Source organism: Mobula birostris, chromosome 11 (genome assembly GCF_030028105.1).
Source record: "Mobula birostris isolate sMobBir1 chromosome 11, sMobBir1.hap1, whole genome shotgun sequence".
Classification (NCBI taxonomy): Eukaryota; Metazoa; Chordata; class Chondrichthyes; order Myliobatiformes; family Myliobatidae; genus Mobula; species Mobula birostris.
In genome coordinates this window covers 64,413,779-64,430,488 of record NC_092380.1, presented here as the reverse complement: position 1 = coordinate 64,430,488, position 16,710 = coordinate 64,413,779, and the positions used below count along the sequence as shown (strand labels likewise).

The window sequence follows — 16,710 nt, the reverse complement described above, 5'->3', positions numbered from 1 at the left end:
CTATATAACCATATAACAATTACAGCATGGAAACAGGCCATCTCGGCCCTTCTAGTCTGTGCCGAACGCTACTCTCACCTAGTCCCGCCGACCTGCACCCAGCCCATAACCCTCCATTCCTTTCCTGTCCATATACCAATCCAATTTTTCTTTAAATGATCATATCGAACCTGCTTCTGCCACTTCTACTGGAAGTTCGTTCAACACTTCAAGCTCCCCTGATAATTGATTTATCATTATATCCATGCGAGGAAAATATGCGCTGTGTTTAATATTAAATTCATTAGATAAACCCTTTTAGAAACAAAATTGAGTGTATTACCCACTTATCACCTATATTCTGGTAGTGATTAACACCCACACCCATGAACAGAATCGCCAAAAAGGATTTGCTTGGGGGGGGAGGTGCGCGGGAGGAATTGGCAGGTCACGACGCGCATGCACATTGGTGCCCGCGCAAGGCTTCATGGTCACTGTAGTCTTTTGGGTAAACAACGCATTTGACTGCCTACTCTTGTTCGTTGGCAACCCTACCACGCCCCCCCCCCCCACTGGTCGGCACCAAAATATTGAATATTTTGTCAATATTAAACCAGTCCGCAGTGAAAAAAAGGTTGGGGACCCCTGTTTTAGAGTATGGGTCAATAGGTGGAAAGTTCAAATCACCCACTATAACTTTCTTATGTTTCTTGCAACAGTCTGCAATGTCTCTAGAAATTTGTTCCTCTAAATCCCATGGACTGTTGCATGGTCTATAATATAACCACATTAACAAGGTCATATCTTTCTTATTCCTCAGTTCCACCCAGAACGCCTCACTACACAAGTTCTCCAGTCTGTCCTGAGTACTGCTGTGACATTTTCCTGACTAATAATGACACCCTCCTCCTTTAATCCCTCCTGTTCTGTCACGACTAAAACAGCAGAATCCCAGAATACTGAGCTGCCAGTCCTGCCCCTCCTGCAACCAAGTCTTACTAATGGCTACAATATCATAATTCTGTGTGTTGATCCATGCCCTGAGCTCATCTGCCTTTCGTACAATATTTCTTGCATTGAAATATATGCAACTCTGAACATTAGTAGCACCACATTCAGCCCTTTGGTTCATGACTTTGTCTCCACAACCTCTCCACTCTCTGTTTTGGCACTCTGATTCCCATCCCTCATCAAGTCTAGTTTAACCTCAACACCACCCCCCCCACAATGCAGCACTACCAAAGGATTCTGCTTGGATGTGAGGCCCCTCCCAGGTGAGGTGCAAACTCTCTCTTCTGTACAGGTCCCACCTTCCCTAGAAGAGACCCCAATGATCCAAAAATCTGACACCTTCCTTCCTACACCAAATCCTTAGCCACATGCTAAACTGCATGATATTCCTATTGCTGCCTTTACTAATCCGTGACATGGGTAATAATCCTGAGATCACAACCATGGAGGTCCTGTCCTTTAACTTAACATCTAATTCCCTAGGCTCCCTTTGTAGAACCTTGTCACTCTTCCTACCTATGTTATTGGCACCTACATGCACCACGATCTCTGGCTGCTCACCCTCCCACTTAAGAATGCAGAGGACTTGATCTAAGATGTCCCAGACCCTGGCACCTGGGAGGAAGCATACCATCTGGGAATCTCGTTCTCATCTACTGAACCTTTCTATTCCCCTAACGAACAAATCCCCTATCACCACAGCTCACCTCTTCTCCCCACTTCCTTTCTGAGTCACAGAGCCCGACTCAGTGCCAGAGGCCTGACCGCTGTGACTTTCCTCTGCTAGGACAGTACGCAAAGTGGTATACCTGTCATTCAGGGGGATAGCCACAGGGGTACCCTGCGCTGTCTGTTTAACTACTTTCCCCTTCCTGACTTTCCCTTTCCCCTTATCCAGTTTCCCGTGTCCTGCACCTTAGGCGTAACTACCTCTCTATATATCCTAACTATGACCCCCCCTCAGAGACAATGGAGGACTCCCTGCCTTCCCACATCCCACATGAGGAACATTCAACTGTCCTGCCTGGCATTCCTACTGTTCCTACAGTGCAAATATTAAGAAGGAAAACAATAAATGAACTGGGGGGGGGGAATCTATCTGCAGCTTCTTTGCCTTCTCTCACACAAATTTTGCCTTGTTGAAGCCTTGAAAACCTAAAGCCTCAAATAACCACTCTAACACTGTCAATTTCAAAAAAAACCACTCCGCTTGCCCCTGCCTTATCTTAATTTGTTCTTGAGAATCAATCTGGATCGCTGATTGGCCATTGTTCAAAACTTTCAAGAAAACTTTACACAAAGTAATGATTACCTTCATGTGACCTATCAAGAATTTGTGTAGCAGGTGATTCCATTTTGTTTTCCGGAATACAGACAGATGTCCAAAGTCATGTTGAAGCCAGCCTGATTGAGCCTGGAATCCATAGAAAAAGATAATTACTTTGCAATAATGCAGTGGGATAGCAAAACAGATTTCATTATTTTTACTATTTATAGTCAGTAATAAAACCCTAGTATTGAAATTTGATCATATATTGCCGCTTTTTGTATTTCAATATTAAAATTAACTGGAATGAACCTTGATAACTTTTTCTGCATCATTACAACTTATTCCAGAAATTCACCTGGAGTTTTCCTGGAATGATTCATCCTTATTCACTTGACGCAATTTTCATGTCAGTCATTCAAGGGAAGTACACAGCATTCCTCAGACAACAAATCATTTGAAACACAGCAGTGCATATTAGACTATGTAGCCCTGGGAGAAATCGTCATTGAGAGTTCCCTGGACAATTAGCCTTCAGAATGCAGTCTTGGATTAGACACTGTGTAAGGTAATGTCCATGTTTACATGTTTAGCTTGAATCATTTGCATCATATCTACAACATTTAAAAACCCCACTACGCCCACCACTAGCTTTTCATCTCACTCTTGTCCCTTCAAGTCCCAAAATAACACTGGGGTTCCTCTGTCAAAACGCCATCCCCTTCTCGCAATTCCTCCGTCTCCGCCGCATCTGCTTTCAGGATGAGGCTTTTCATTCCAGGATGAGGCTTTTCATTCCAGGATGAGGGAGATATCCTCCTTTTTTAAAGAAAGGGGCTTCCCTTCCTCCACTATCAACTCTGCTCTCAAACGCATCTCCCCCATTTCACGTACATCTGCTCTCACTCCATCCTCCCGCCACCCCACTAGGAATAGGGTTCCCCTGGTCCTCACCTACCAACCCACCAGCCTCCGGGTCCAACATATTTTTCTCCGTAACTTCCGCCACTAAGCACATCTTTCTCTCCCCCCTCTCTCTGCTTTCAGCAGGGATCGCTCGCTATGCAACTCCCTTGTCCATTCATCCCCCCCATCCCTCCCCACTGATCTCCCTCCTGGCACTTATCCTTGTAAGCGGAACAGGTGTTACACATGCCCTTACACTTCCTCCCTTACCACCATTCAGGGCCCCAAACAGTCCTTCCAGGTGAGGTGACACTTCACCTGTGAGTTGGCTGGGGTGACATACTGCGTCTGGTGCTCCCGATGTGGCCTTCTATATATTGGCGAGACCCGACGCAGACTGGGAGACCGCTTTGCTGAACACCTACGCTCTGTCCGCCAGAGAAAGCAGGATCTCCCAGTGGCCACACATTTTAATTCCACATCCCATTCCCATTCTGAAATGTCTATCCACGGCCTCCTCTACTGTAAAGATGAAGCCACACTCAGGTTGGAGGAACAACACCTTATATTCCGTCTGGGTAGCCTCCAACCTGATGGCATGAACATCGACTTCTCTAACTTCCGCTAATGCCCCACTTCCCCCTCGTACCCCATCTGTTATTTATTTTTATACACACTTTCTTTCTCTCACTCTCCTTTTTCTTCCTCTGTCCCTCTGACTATACCCCTTGCCCATCCTCTGGGTTCCCCCCCTCCCCTCTTGTCTTTCTCCCTGGGCCTCCCGTCCCATGATCCTCTCGTATCCCCTTTGCCAATCACCTGTCCAGCTCTTGGCTCCATCCCTCCCCCTCCTGTCTTCTCCTATCATTTTGGATCTCCCCCTCCCCCTCCCACTTTCAAATCTCTTACTAACTCTTCCTTCAGTTAGTCCTGACGAAGGGTCTCGGCCTGAAACGTCGACTGTACCTCTTCCTAGAGATGCTGCCTGACCTGCTGCGTTCACCAGCAACTTTGATGTGAGTTGCTTGGGGTTCCTTCCCTATTTCTGCCACATTTCTGATCCCACATCCTTAATCCTTGGCTTTAACCTTTCTTTGCAACTCTAACATCCTACTCCACCTGCTGTCATTATCCCCTCCCCCTCCCTCTTTCAAATCTCTTACTATTTCTTCTTTCAGTTATTCCTGATGAAGGGCCTGGGCCCAGAACGTCGACTGTACCTCTTCCTATAGATGCTGCCTGGCCTGCTGCGTTCTCCAGCATTTTCTGTGTGTTGCTGTCATTATCTATTGTGCTAATCCATCCTACCTCCATTTCCATCTCCCGATCCTCTGCCTACAACTACCCATGCCTTGATAACCTAAACCCATCCTCATTCCCCTGTGGCACATTTTCAAATTTGTAATATAATACACACCATCCTTTGGAATGGCAACTGCATGCCCATCTACCAATATCAGAACACACTAAAATTTATCAGCAAATGATCCTCCTAGATAAATAGATCAATTGCTCTCATCACTAACCACCCAGACCAACTAGCTCATCTGACAAGAAAACTTCAAATAATTTCATTACAGTTATTTCTCCTTCCCAAAGTAGAGACAAAGTATTCAACTAAGACTTTTGAATAATTCTTATAAACATGCAGGAATGCCTTTAATGACTATGCAGAATTAAGCATCAGAATCAGGTTTAATATCATCGGCATATGTCATGAAATTTGTTGTTATGTGGTAGCAATTATGTACTGCAATGCACAATACTAAAAACTGTGAATTACTATATACATATTTATGAAATAGTTAAATTTAATAAGTATTGCTAAAAAAGTAGTGAGGTAGTGTTCATGGGTTCAATGTCCATTCAGAAACCTGATGACAGAGGGGAAGAAGCTGTTCCTGAATTGTTAAAACAGTTTTGACTAGGAGATTTTTAAGAGTCAAATTTATAATGAATCAGGAATTACCATAATTAGTTACCAAGGAGATAGCTGGAATCTGAGTGAGTGTCAATGGAATTCTCAGAGGTACAATACATATCGGATACTGTAGTGCAGGAGGAGGGAAATCAGCACCAAGTCTGTGCCGGTTTCAAAAGGAATATATTTAATTAGTTGTGTACCATTGACCTTCTCCACACAATCTTAATTGGATTTTGCTTCTTTTTAGGATATTTAGTCACTCCTTTAAAAAAAATCTTGGTTGTTTCTACTTCTATCTGTTTCACATAAGTCATTCCAGTAGCACATCTTTGCAGAAAATTTTGCCTCCCTTTTTTCTTTTGTGTTAATCTAATATTAACATGCTTTTTGTTACTGACCAAAGAAAGGGTCTCATCCGAAAGCTCAACTGTTTTTTCATTTCTATGGATGCTGACCTGCTCAGTTCCTCCAGTATTTTGTGTGTGTGGCAGTGAAAATAGTTGTTCAGTTTGCATTCAGAAAATCCTCCAAGATTATGAACGCTTCTGTTGCCTCAAGCAGACAATGGTTTGAATACGTTTCAGTATCTTCAAGCTGATTTCAGAAGTTGTCCGATAAAAATCCTGCAGCTTAATATTAGAAAGGCTTAGGATATGAGCAAAAGAATAAGGCTGCTCTTTTCCAACTGCTCCATGGAAAATCTCTGGTAGGGAAACACACTGGTATTTTACATTAAATCATAAGTTCACTTTCTAAGTAGATCCTATTTTTCTTGAATAAAGCTATATGAAACTTGCAAGTGACAATTTCCTTTTAAAAAATCTGATCATATGAAGCTTCATTAATCAATAGCTTTTTAAGGGATCCCACATGGTAGCTACTTACTCCCTTTAAATCATTTGTATGATTAGAAAAAAAGAAAGAGTATTTTGATGATTGAATGGAGTAGGATTGGTTAGGTTACATGCCTCTGAATCGTGTGTAACAATTAGCTTTTTCTTCAAGATATCTAATCAAAATCTAATGAATGAATGAATAAAAAATGAAAGGGTGAAGATGGCGTGATGCAGCGCGTGCAGCCTCTCCGCTGAAATGATATCGTATTTGTTAAATAGGGGTCGTGCACAATCCTGATTTGATGGAGACGGACGTGAGAAGCACAGAGGAACATCTGGAGAAACTTCTGAAATGCCCGGTTCGCTGCCGCTGCCGTTGCTACTGTGCAATCCAGAATCTCCGGAGGGAAGGCCCTAATTCCTCGGCTTTGCTGGTTGCTGGCGACTGGGGTTGGGGTCGAAGCGCTCAGCAGAGATGGTGCTCCGCGAGATGGTGTCGGAGAGCTGGTAGGAGGCTCGAAGGTTTCGGACGGACTGAGAGTCGGACTGTGGTCAGGTGCTTCCAGGATGCTGCATTGGCAAGTTTGTGGCGCTGGAAGCTCATGGCAGGGAGAGTTTCTCCCTTCTACTGTTTGCATGAGATGATGGGACTTTCGAGAGACTTTGAGAATTTTTTTACCGTGCCCATGGTCTGTTCTTCTATCAAATTATGGTATTGCTTGCACTGTTGTAACTATATAATTATATGGTTTTTGTCAGTCTTTCAGTCTTGGTCTGTCTTGTGTTTCTGTGATATCACACTGGAGGAACATTGTATCATTTCTTAATGCATGCATTACTAAGTGACAATAAAGGAGGACTGCATGTCCTCATAATTTAATCTAATCTAATCTAATAAAAAAAACGAAAGGACCAGTGAGTTAAATACTCTGCTACGTTCAGGTGTTAGGGTCTATCCTGGAGTTAGGGAATAGAGCAAATGTTAATTTCAACAGCAATCAGTCTTCAGATCTGAATGTGGATTGTAGATTGAAGTTAAAATGCACCTCCAAACTATGGTCTTCCTGGAGCTACAGAATGGGGACAATTGCATACCAAGAAACACCCCAGTTATCTGAGATGTCTGCATATGCACGAATGCAGCTCAGAGACAGTGATAGTTAACATTCAATTCAGAGTGTTTTGAGTGCGGGTGTGAAGATGTAGGTGCTTGAATCAAAGAAAGCGTTATGAATGCATTGTAACAATAGAATTGTTCTGTTGTTACCTTTGATCTTTAGCATATAAAAATGTCATGTAATATTGGGTCAGGAGGCCTCTCCTAAGAGTGTCTCCAGTATGATGTCTGCTTCTTCTTCTGAATAAAGACTTCAATGTCCACCAGTTTCAGTGTCTCCTGGTGACTTTGTTCAATCACGGCACAGGTATTCCACTGTTCACCTTTAATCCTCACTTCATTAATCTGATCCTATGACTATGACAGCCCCTTACCTGTGAGGTTGCCAGGATTAAGGCAGCAATGAGAGTTGGAATCCAGCCAGTCCCAAAATATGACAAAGTAAACCAGGCCAAAACCTCCAAGACAAAGAGGTGAGCAAGGTAGAGGGAGAAAAACACTAGGTCTGTGTTAAACAGTTTCATATCCTCTGCTGTCTTCCGTAATGCCCGAAAATCGTCAATCAACTCACGCTGTAAAGAAAAAAGTTCATTGGAAACATCAGTAAACTGTTTTCAACCACTTAGTTTTAATAAATTATTTGTATATCATTTCAAATGTTAATCCTGGGAATTAATGACTTACACAAGGTTTGGAGTAAAGTTGAACAGCAACATGTTCCTTTCCCATCTATGGAAAAGCCCATCATAGGACTATTAAGGTACTTAATGTCTTTCAAGCGGAGACAGATTTGTTTCAAGTTAGGATTTTTTTTGCTATTAATCTTAAGTATATCTAGGATTTTACGGGTGAAGTCCATCAAAATAACTTGTGGTACTTGGAAGAGGTTGGACAAAAACATAAAATTTAAACTAAAAGCCAAGTATTGAGCATGCTGGAAATCTGAAAGAAAACAAAGTGTTGGAAATACTTCGCAGGTTGGGCATCACCAGAGACAACAGAAGCAGAATTAATGTTTTATATTTTGCCTTTCATAAAAAGAAGAAATTCTGGTAAACCTGAAAGCTCTACTATAGGAGCAGAATTAGGCCATTCAGCCCATTGAGTCTGCTCCGCCATTCCATCATGGCTGATCCTGGATCCCATTCAACCCCATACACCTGCCTCCTTGCCATAACCTTTGATATCCTGATCAGTCAGGAAAGTCAATTTTCGTTTTAAATATACCCACGGTCTTGGTCTCCACAGCTGTCTGTGGCAGAGCATTCCACAGATTCACCACTTTCTGGCTGAAAAAAACTCCTCCTTACCTCTGTTCTAAAGGGTTGCCCCTCAATTTTGAGGCTATGCCCTCTAATTCAGGACACTCCCACCATAGGAAACATCCTCTGCACATCCACCGTATCTAGTCCTTTGAACATTCAGTAGGTTTCAGTGAGATCTCCCCACATTCTTCTAAGTTCCAGTGAATACAGGCCCAAAGCTGCCAAACACTCCATATATGTTAACCCCTTCATTTGCAGAATCATCCTCGTGAACCTCCTCTGGACTCTTTCTAATGACAACACATCCAAGTGTGGTCTGACCTGTGTCTTTTAAAGCCTCAGCATTATATCCTTGCTTTAATATTCTTTTTTAAAAAATTATTTATTTTATTTTTATTTATTACAAACAAACAAAAAGAAACACAAAAAAAATACAGCACATCCACTAAAACCACAACCATAACAAAATCAAATTAAATATTGAGCAGCAAAAGGGAGAAAAGTATAAAGGCAAAAGTAAACATACACAGCAGAGGTGCACCACACCAAAAAATCTCAGTCCTCACCCCGTAAGAAAGTCCAATACAGGGCCCCATATCCTTTCAAAGATGTCCCCTCTGTCCTCATTACATAGTCTCAGTCTTTCCAGGTGTAAAGTATTTGCCAGTTCTCGCAGCCACAGGTCGTACACAGGCACAGAGTCCATTTTCCACATTTGCAGGATTAACTTCTTAGCAATCACCATTCCAAATAATACACCCATTTTTTCATACATATTGGCTGAAGATAGGGAGCTTGTTGCTCCAAGGATGGCTATGAGCGGGTCTGGTTCCCACCGCTTCCCAAAAGCCTCAGAGACACAGTGAAAGATACTTTTCCAGTATGTATAAAGCTTACAACATGACCAGAATGAATGTGACAAGATACTGTTCACAGATTTACATCTATTACAAACTGGTGAAACATCAGGGTAGAAACTGTGCAACTTTTCTTTGGAATAATGAAGTTATGTATTGTTTTAAATTGTATAAGTCTGTGTCTGACGTTGACTGAGCAATCATGTATACTCTTTAAACACTCATCCCAGACCTCCTCTGTCAGTTCTATACCCAATTCATCCACCCATGCCTGTTTAAAACCTGCAGAATTCACCCGAGCTCCATTATGTAGGATCTGATAAAAACAGGATACCGCACTACGAGTAACAGGATCAAATTTATTTATTGCATCCAGGGACTCATGTTTGTCTAAAACTTCGAAGTTAGGTATATACTTCCTAACATAATCTTGAATTTGTAAATATCTAAAAAAACTAGATGTAGGGATATTGTAAAATGCTTGTAACTGCGCTAATGAGGCAAAGTTTCCATTAATATATAGGTCACCTACACTACAGATGCCTCTCTGTCTCCAGATAGAAAAAACAGTATCATTCAGGCCAGGCAAAAAGGAATGATTGTCACAAATTGGAGTGTCACTATAAGTTTTTGGGGCCTTAATGTGTAGTTGAATCTGCTTCCAAATTCTTACAGTGCTGCCGACCACGAAACTGTTACTAAAATGTGACTTATTAACTGCAGTGGGGCTATTAAGGAAAGCTGGTAAGGAAGTCTTCTTACAGAGCATTCGCTCTATGAGTAACCATGCTGGGCACGAGTCTGAGGTAGAGGGTGGGCCTTTTTTCCACCATGCAAGAATGGATAGGTGAGCAGCCCAGTAATACATTTTAACATTCGGTAGGGCAAAACCACCTGCTTCCTTGGGCTTTGACAAGTGTTTTTTAGTAATTCTAATGGCTTTATAATTCCAAATGAAAGGTATAATAATTGAATCCAATTGCTTAAAATACGACAGAGGAATAAAACATGGAATTGACTGGAAAAGATGAAGAAATCGTGGCAGTACAATCATCTTGATTTCATTAACCCTCCTCACTAATGAAACTGGAAGGGTTTTCCAAAAGTCATGTAGGGTCTTGGTATGGAGTAGACGCGTGTCCCGGGAGCTGCGCCTACCTTCATCTTTTGCCTCACCCAAATAGCAATTAATTCTTATTTTTTAAGTGACTGAAGTGAGGTGTAATGGGCTGAACGAAATGACGAAGCCAGGTAAAGGGAAGAAACAAGAAAAGGGCACAGGAGAAGATGATTCTGGCGAGGGCTCTGCGAAGCTAGCGGGCCCAGGAGAAGCTAAAGCCAGTGCTGCTAGCGCCCAGGGCCCAACAACCATTGAAGAAGTCCTTGTGGTGGTAAACAAGCTGTGCAGGTTGGTAGACGGGAGACATGCTGAGCATAATAAGTCAATCATGAACCTAACAGCAGCTCTAACCGAAGTCAGTAAGTGTGTTTCTTTAATGGAGGATACCGCCGAATTGTATGAGAGGTGAATCGATGAGTTGGAGAGGCGGCTTGTATCCCAAAACACGCAGCTACAGGCTAATGTGGATAACCTTGAAGCTCGGTCTCACCGTCAAAACATTCGCATTATCGGGGTTCAGGAGAAAGCCGAAGACAATAAGTCGACGGAATTTGTAGCCACGATGCTTCTGAAGTTGCTGGGGGAAGAACGCTTCCATCAGCCGATTGAAGTGGACCGTGCCCACCAGAGCCTAGCACCTGCTAAAAATGTCAGGCCAGGAGCTATTATTGCGAGGATACACCACTACCAGGTTAAAGAGCTGGTGCTACAGTTGTGCAGGGAGAGAGCTCCACTGATATATAACGGATGCCCGGTGTTCATTTACCCGGATTTAACCTCAGCTACCATGAGGAAATGTCAGGATTTTCAGCACGTTAAGGAGAAATGCAAAGCCCGGAAAATTAGGTGTGGATTCCGGTATCCGGTGAGGTTTGTGGTTACAGTTAACAATACCACCAGTACATTCAGCACTGCAGCCGTAGCGGAGGAGTTCCCAAGCTGAGAAGTTAAAGATTGGCATTCGGACACCCTATCAACCTAAAAACGGATTAACGCTGGGTTTGTCATTGATCGATAGCGGCTTCATCTTGCAGACTGTTTGTTATGTTCAGCTCATGAGGAACTGAAAAATAAGCTCAGACTAAGATGTGGGTGAGGACTGATTGTTATTGTTTATTTTTATATTTCATAGTGTATTTGTGAAGAGGTGTTTCTCCCGTGTTTAGTGAGTAATGGGTAGTTATCTCGCTATTCCGGGGCATGTGTTGGCTCTTGGATATAGCTTTGACTCTAGGTTAGGTGTATGGAAGTACTACTCCTGGTGTGTTTTTATTATAGGGAGGGTTTCCTGTGTTTCTCAAGGGATTGTTACAGCACATCTATTTGTTCGAGTTACAGTTTGTGTTATGCCACAACCATATTTTTTTTGTTAAGCAACAGATATGACATCTAATTCACAGCATTGGTGAGACTAAACTTGTCAGCTGGAATGTACGGGGGATGAATAGTCCACTGAAGAGAGGGAAGGTGCATGCACATCTTCGTACACTCAAAGCTGATACTTGCTTTCTCCAAGAAACGCACATTAAGAAAACAGCAGCGAAAGTGCTTTGTCCCTCCTGGGGATCTCAGGTCTACCAGTCGAATTTTAGTGCTAAAACTAGAGGTGTCGCAATCCTAATTTAAAAAAATACCGTTTATTCACACACAAACTATCGCTGACCTGAGGGGCAGATATGTAATAGTAAGTGGAATATTAAATTCTATACCATTGACACTAGTGAATGTGTACGGGCCCAACTTTGATGATCCAATTTTTTTTCAGAACCTCTTTAAGGCCATGCCTAATCTGTCTGACTTTAACATAATTGTAGGTGGAGACTTTAATTGCATCTTAAACTCCCTCCTAGAAAGACAATGTCCCTGAGTTTGTTCACTTAAAAATAGTGTAACACTTAATAATCTCATGCAATCGTATAACATAGTAGATATTTGGAGGCTTCTTAATCCTATGAAGAAGGATTTTTCATATTTCTCCACAGTATATAAATCCTAAGTAGGATTATTTTCTGCTAGATTCGAAATTGGTCTCATCAGTAGTTGGTTGCACTTACCATGATATACTTATATTGCATCATACTCCTGTCTCCCTTATACTCAAATTGAACCACGAAAGAGGAGAATATAGTTGGTGTTTAAATAATGCTTTGCTAAAGGATAAGAATTTTTGCTCTTATCTTTCAGATAAAATAGATCTATACTTGCTTTAATATTCTATTCCCCCTAAATGAATGCCAACATTGCGCCTGCCTTCTTTTCCACAGACTCAACTTGTAAGTTAATCTTCTAATTAATCATTCCTGCCTGTGGCCATCAAACTTTACAACTCCTCCCTTGGAGGGTCAGACATCCTGAGCCAATAGGCTGGTCCTGGACTTATTTCATAATTTACTGGTATAATTTACATATTACTATTTAACTATTTATGGTTCTATTACTATTTATTATTTATGGAACAACTGTAACGAAAACCAATTTCCCCCGGGATTAATAAAGTATGACTATGACTAAGTCCACATCCTTAAGTCCACGACTCCTAAGTCCCGTGGCACTTCTGATGTTTGAATTTTCTCCCCACTTATATAATAGTCTGCACTTTTGTTCCTTTTACCAAAATGTATTATCATGAATTTCCCAACACTGTACTCCATCTGCCACTTTTTTCCTCATTCTTCCAATTGGTCTAAATCCTTTGCAATCACGTTGCTTCCTCAGCACTACCTACTCCTCCACCTATAGTTGTACCATATGCAAACTTTGCCACAAAGCCAGCAATTCAATTATCTAAATCATTGACAAACAATATGAAAAGCTGCAGTCCCTGACCCCTGAAGAACACCACTAGTCACTGGCAGACAACCAGAAAAGGCCCCTTTATTCTCATTCGCTGCTTCCTGCCTGTCAGCCATTCCTCTATCCATACCAGTATTTTTCCTGTAATGCCAGGGGATTTTATATTGTTAAGCAGCCTCATGTATAGCACCTTACCAAATGCCTTCTGAAAATCCAAGTAAGTGACATCCACTGCCTCTTCTTTGTCCGCCCTGCTTGTTATTTCCTCAAAGAACTCTAACATATTTGTCAGGCAAGATTTCCCTTTACAGAAACCATGATGACTTTGACTTATTTTATCATTAGTGTCCAAGTACCCCAAAATCTCATCCTTAATACTGGACTCCAACACTTCCCAAACACTGAGGTTAGGCTAACTGACCTATAATTTCTTTTCTTTTGCCTTCCTCCCTTCTTAAAGAGTGGAGTGAGGTTTGCAATTTTCCAGTTCTCTGGGACTATGCCAGAATCAAATGATTCTTGAAAGGTCATAACCAGTGCATCTGTTATCTCTTCAGCAACCTCTTTCAGAACTCTGGGATGTGGTCCATTTGGTCCAGGTGACTTACCCACCTTAAGACCTTTGAGTTTGCCTGGCATTTTTCCCTTTGTAATAGCAATGGCACTCATTCCTGTTCCCTGACACTCATGGACCTCTGGCCCACTGCTAGTGTCTTCCAGAGTGAAGGCTGATACAAGGTACTTCTTAAGTTCATCTGCCATTTCTTTGTCACCCATTACTACCTCACCAGCATCATTTTCCAGTGATCCGATATCAACTCTCACAAAGAGGTAATTGGATGACTGAAAGTACCTTGTGTAGTTGAAATCTACTGCTATCGACTCTGCAGTAGTATACTAAATATTTTAGTCAATTATTTAATGATGTTCTTGTCCTTCTTCTGCATGCTGACTGACCTTAACACTGCTCTTGACTTATGCATGCAGATAAAAATGCCTCCAAATTTCCACAGGAATTATTTTCATTTTCACTTTTATGCTCATTGGGCCTTTATGGTTGGAGTCATTTTGGAGACCTGATATCAGCATATACTTAAACTCTTGGTGGCAACCAAAACAATGAATACAACTAAATTCTTTATTAATAACACTTTTTCTTGTAAAGTTTATGGTAAACAATCACTGCAAACAATGAGGTGAGTTAAGGATTGAAGCATGTGGGTGCAAGGCAAAGTCAAGAAGTCGTGCAATATTTGAGGCAAAGTCGGAGCAGAGGAGAGGCAGATTCAAGGCCTGTCCACTCAAACCAAGAGCAAGCTTTGATCCTTCTAAGCGCCAGACTGATCTGGAATGGCTGGGTACAGGCTGAAACGTGACAGCCAGGCCCAACGTGTCTCCATGTGACAGGGCCCGACTCCTAGTGGGAGAAATGATCTAGTGTTTGGATGAATTAAATGTCAGGCCAGATGGATTGAAAAGACCTGTGTCGGGACAAAACGCAAGGTTCAGGCTGGTTCTATTCGCTTCTCTGCAACATTTACTCGGCTCTGTGCTGAACTGAGGCTGGGGCTGTGGCCTGCTCTGGCTGGTCCGAGCTTTGAGTCTATGAACTCACTTTTGTTCTGAAAGCTATTTACTTACTTTTATTGCTTGCATGATTAGTCTTTTTTTCACTCTGCACATTGGGTGTTTGACAGTCTTTTTTAACGGGTTCTTTTGGGGTTTCCAGACATCCCACCTCTCCCGGAACTTCCGGGAGTCTCCTGCATATTAATAGTGGCTCCCTGATGCCCGCAAATTATATACAATATCACAGAAATCAATTTTTTTGAGAGCGAGCGAGAGAAAAGCAAGAGAGAGAGCGAGCGAGAGAGAAAGCAACCGAGAGCGCGCGAGCGACCACGAGAGAGAGAGAGAGAGAAAGCGCACCATTGCAGTGTTCCAGAAAAAAATGTACATCATCCCAGACTACACTAAAGTGTACCCCTGCCTAATAGGGGTCAAAATAATGACAGTGTTGCTCACTGCACTGTTTGCAACAATGACTTTTCTATCGCCCATGGTGGGATAAGACTATAAAAGACATGTTGAGGTGAGTTTAACAGGTGTCATTTGTTTATTAGCATAGCTAACGTTATTTAAACTAGCTGGCCAGCTGCTAAGGAGCTACTCTATTGCAGACCCACCTCTCCCAGAAGTCTCCTACAAATAGATGGTGCTACCTCCCTGAAATGAGTTTTTGCAGGGTGGGATATCTGGGTTTCTTTGTTCTGTGGCTGCCAGTAAGGAAGCAAATCTCAAGGTTGTATACATAGACATACTTTGATAATAAATGTACCTTGAACTCTGAAGTATTGCTGTGACAAACATGTGAGAATAATTATGGTTTGTCCTTCTTAATTTGACATTTATCTGGTTGAATGATTTATTAGAATCAGAATCAGGTTTATTATCACTGGCATGTGATATGAAATTGTTCAGCTGAACAATGTGCATAGAGAAAAAATGTGTTGTTTTACTAAAATAGCTCACCAATTCTGCTTTTTTTAAAAGAAAATATCTTTGAACAGATATCTTTAATTTGCTTAAGTAAGAATATTCTCTTAGTCTTATGTTCTGGCAACTTACAGCTGTAGGCCCATTCCAACAATTATTTGGTCCCACCTCACAAGGTAGAGAGTATAGCTTGTGAACAGAAGACTAAGATTTTAGGCAGCCATCTAAACGTAACATTTCAACTCCACAGCAAAGAATGGTTATCTCATTACAAACAGCAAAAACTAAGACAGTAAATGGTTCCATCTATTAAAGTACTGCTCACATTATTTTTAAAGGAACTGCCACAACATGACTCCTGCTGAAGAGTTGCCTAACCAAACACATAAGGAATTGTGCAAAACCTCCTCTGTTTTAGCCATGGAAAAAGGAAGTTCATTATTCTCAAAATGTCGGTTTCCACTGAGGTGAGGGAGTCTGGAATACCTTCCAAGCATCTGCCATCAGTACCAGGTCATTTAGTTGTAGATTTCAGATTATTCCAACCTGCCTCAATAAATCACCACCTTCTCACTCCTGCTCCCTGTGCTGTACCATTTGTGTTTTATTGTTTGAAAAACTGAGCATGGGTCCATCTCAGAGCAAATTGTGCAGGTGCATGACTTGTCACCACCAGTCTGTGGCCTAGCACATCTAATGCAGACCCCTACCTGATCACTCCACATTGGATTTAAGCTCACTCTGTCATAAACTCAAGTGGGAAGAGAGTTGGAGAGCCCCAATATCCCTCACCACCCCACTCCAAAACACAATCTTCACTTCTCAGACTTTTGGACCTTCTAAATTTTTCTTGCACTTTTCTCTCATTGCTCTATTTTTGCCACCTCAGAAACAGCCAGCTCAATACTCTCTTGGTTAAGTGCACTTTCCTCTCTATCGAACAGGTACTGAATCTGATCTGCTAATATGTGATGGGGCTGCGTCAAGGGTACTTAAGTCCGCAGTAACTGATCTGACATGAACAGAGAGAATGGAGCTTGCTTGGGACCTTCTCAGTGTACGTGTGTGATTGTCATGCGCTGGGAGCCAGAAGTGTATGCAATCCTAGGGCTGGCATTCATGACATTAAATGGGAACAA

At 42.0% G+C, this 16,710-nt stretch overlaps 1 protein-coding gene across 2 annotated transcripts in view; it reads right to left on the bottom strand.

Moving 5' to 3' along the window:
- The window catches only part of fads2 (fatty acid desaturase 2), a 118,873-nt gene that overhangs the window by 38,162 nt on the left and 64,001 nt on the right, over positions 1 to 16,710 (bottom strand). For both annotated transcript variants that reach the window (XM_072272402.1, XM_072272401.1), the window contains 2 exons: positions 7,415 to 7,612; positions 2,303 to 2,404 (listed from right to left, as the gene is read on the bottom strand). In XM_072272402.1, the coding sequence (XP_072128503.1) occupies positions 2,303 to 2,404; positions 7,415 to 7,612 (300 nt within the window). The remainder of the gene's footprint in view (positions 1 to 2,302; positions 2,405 to 7,414; positions 7,613 to 16,710) is intronic.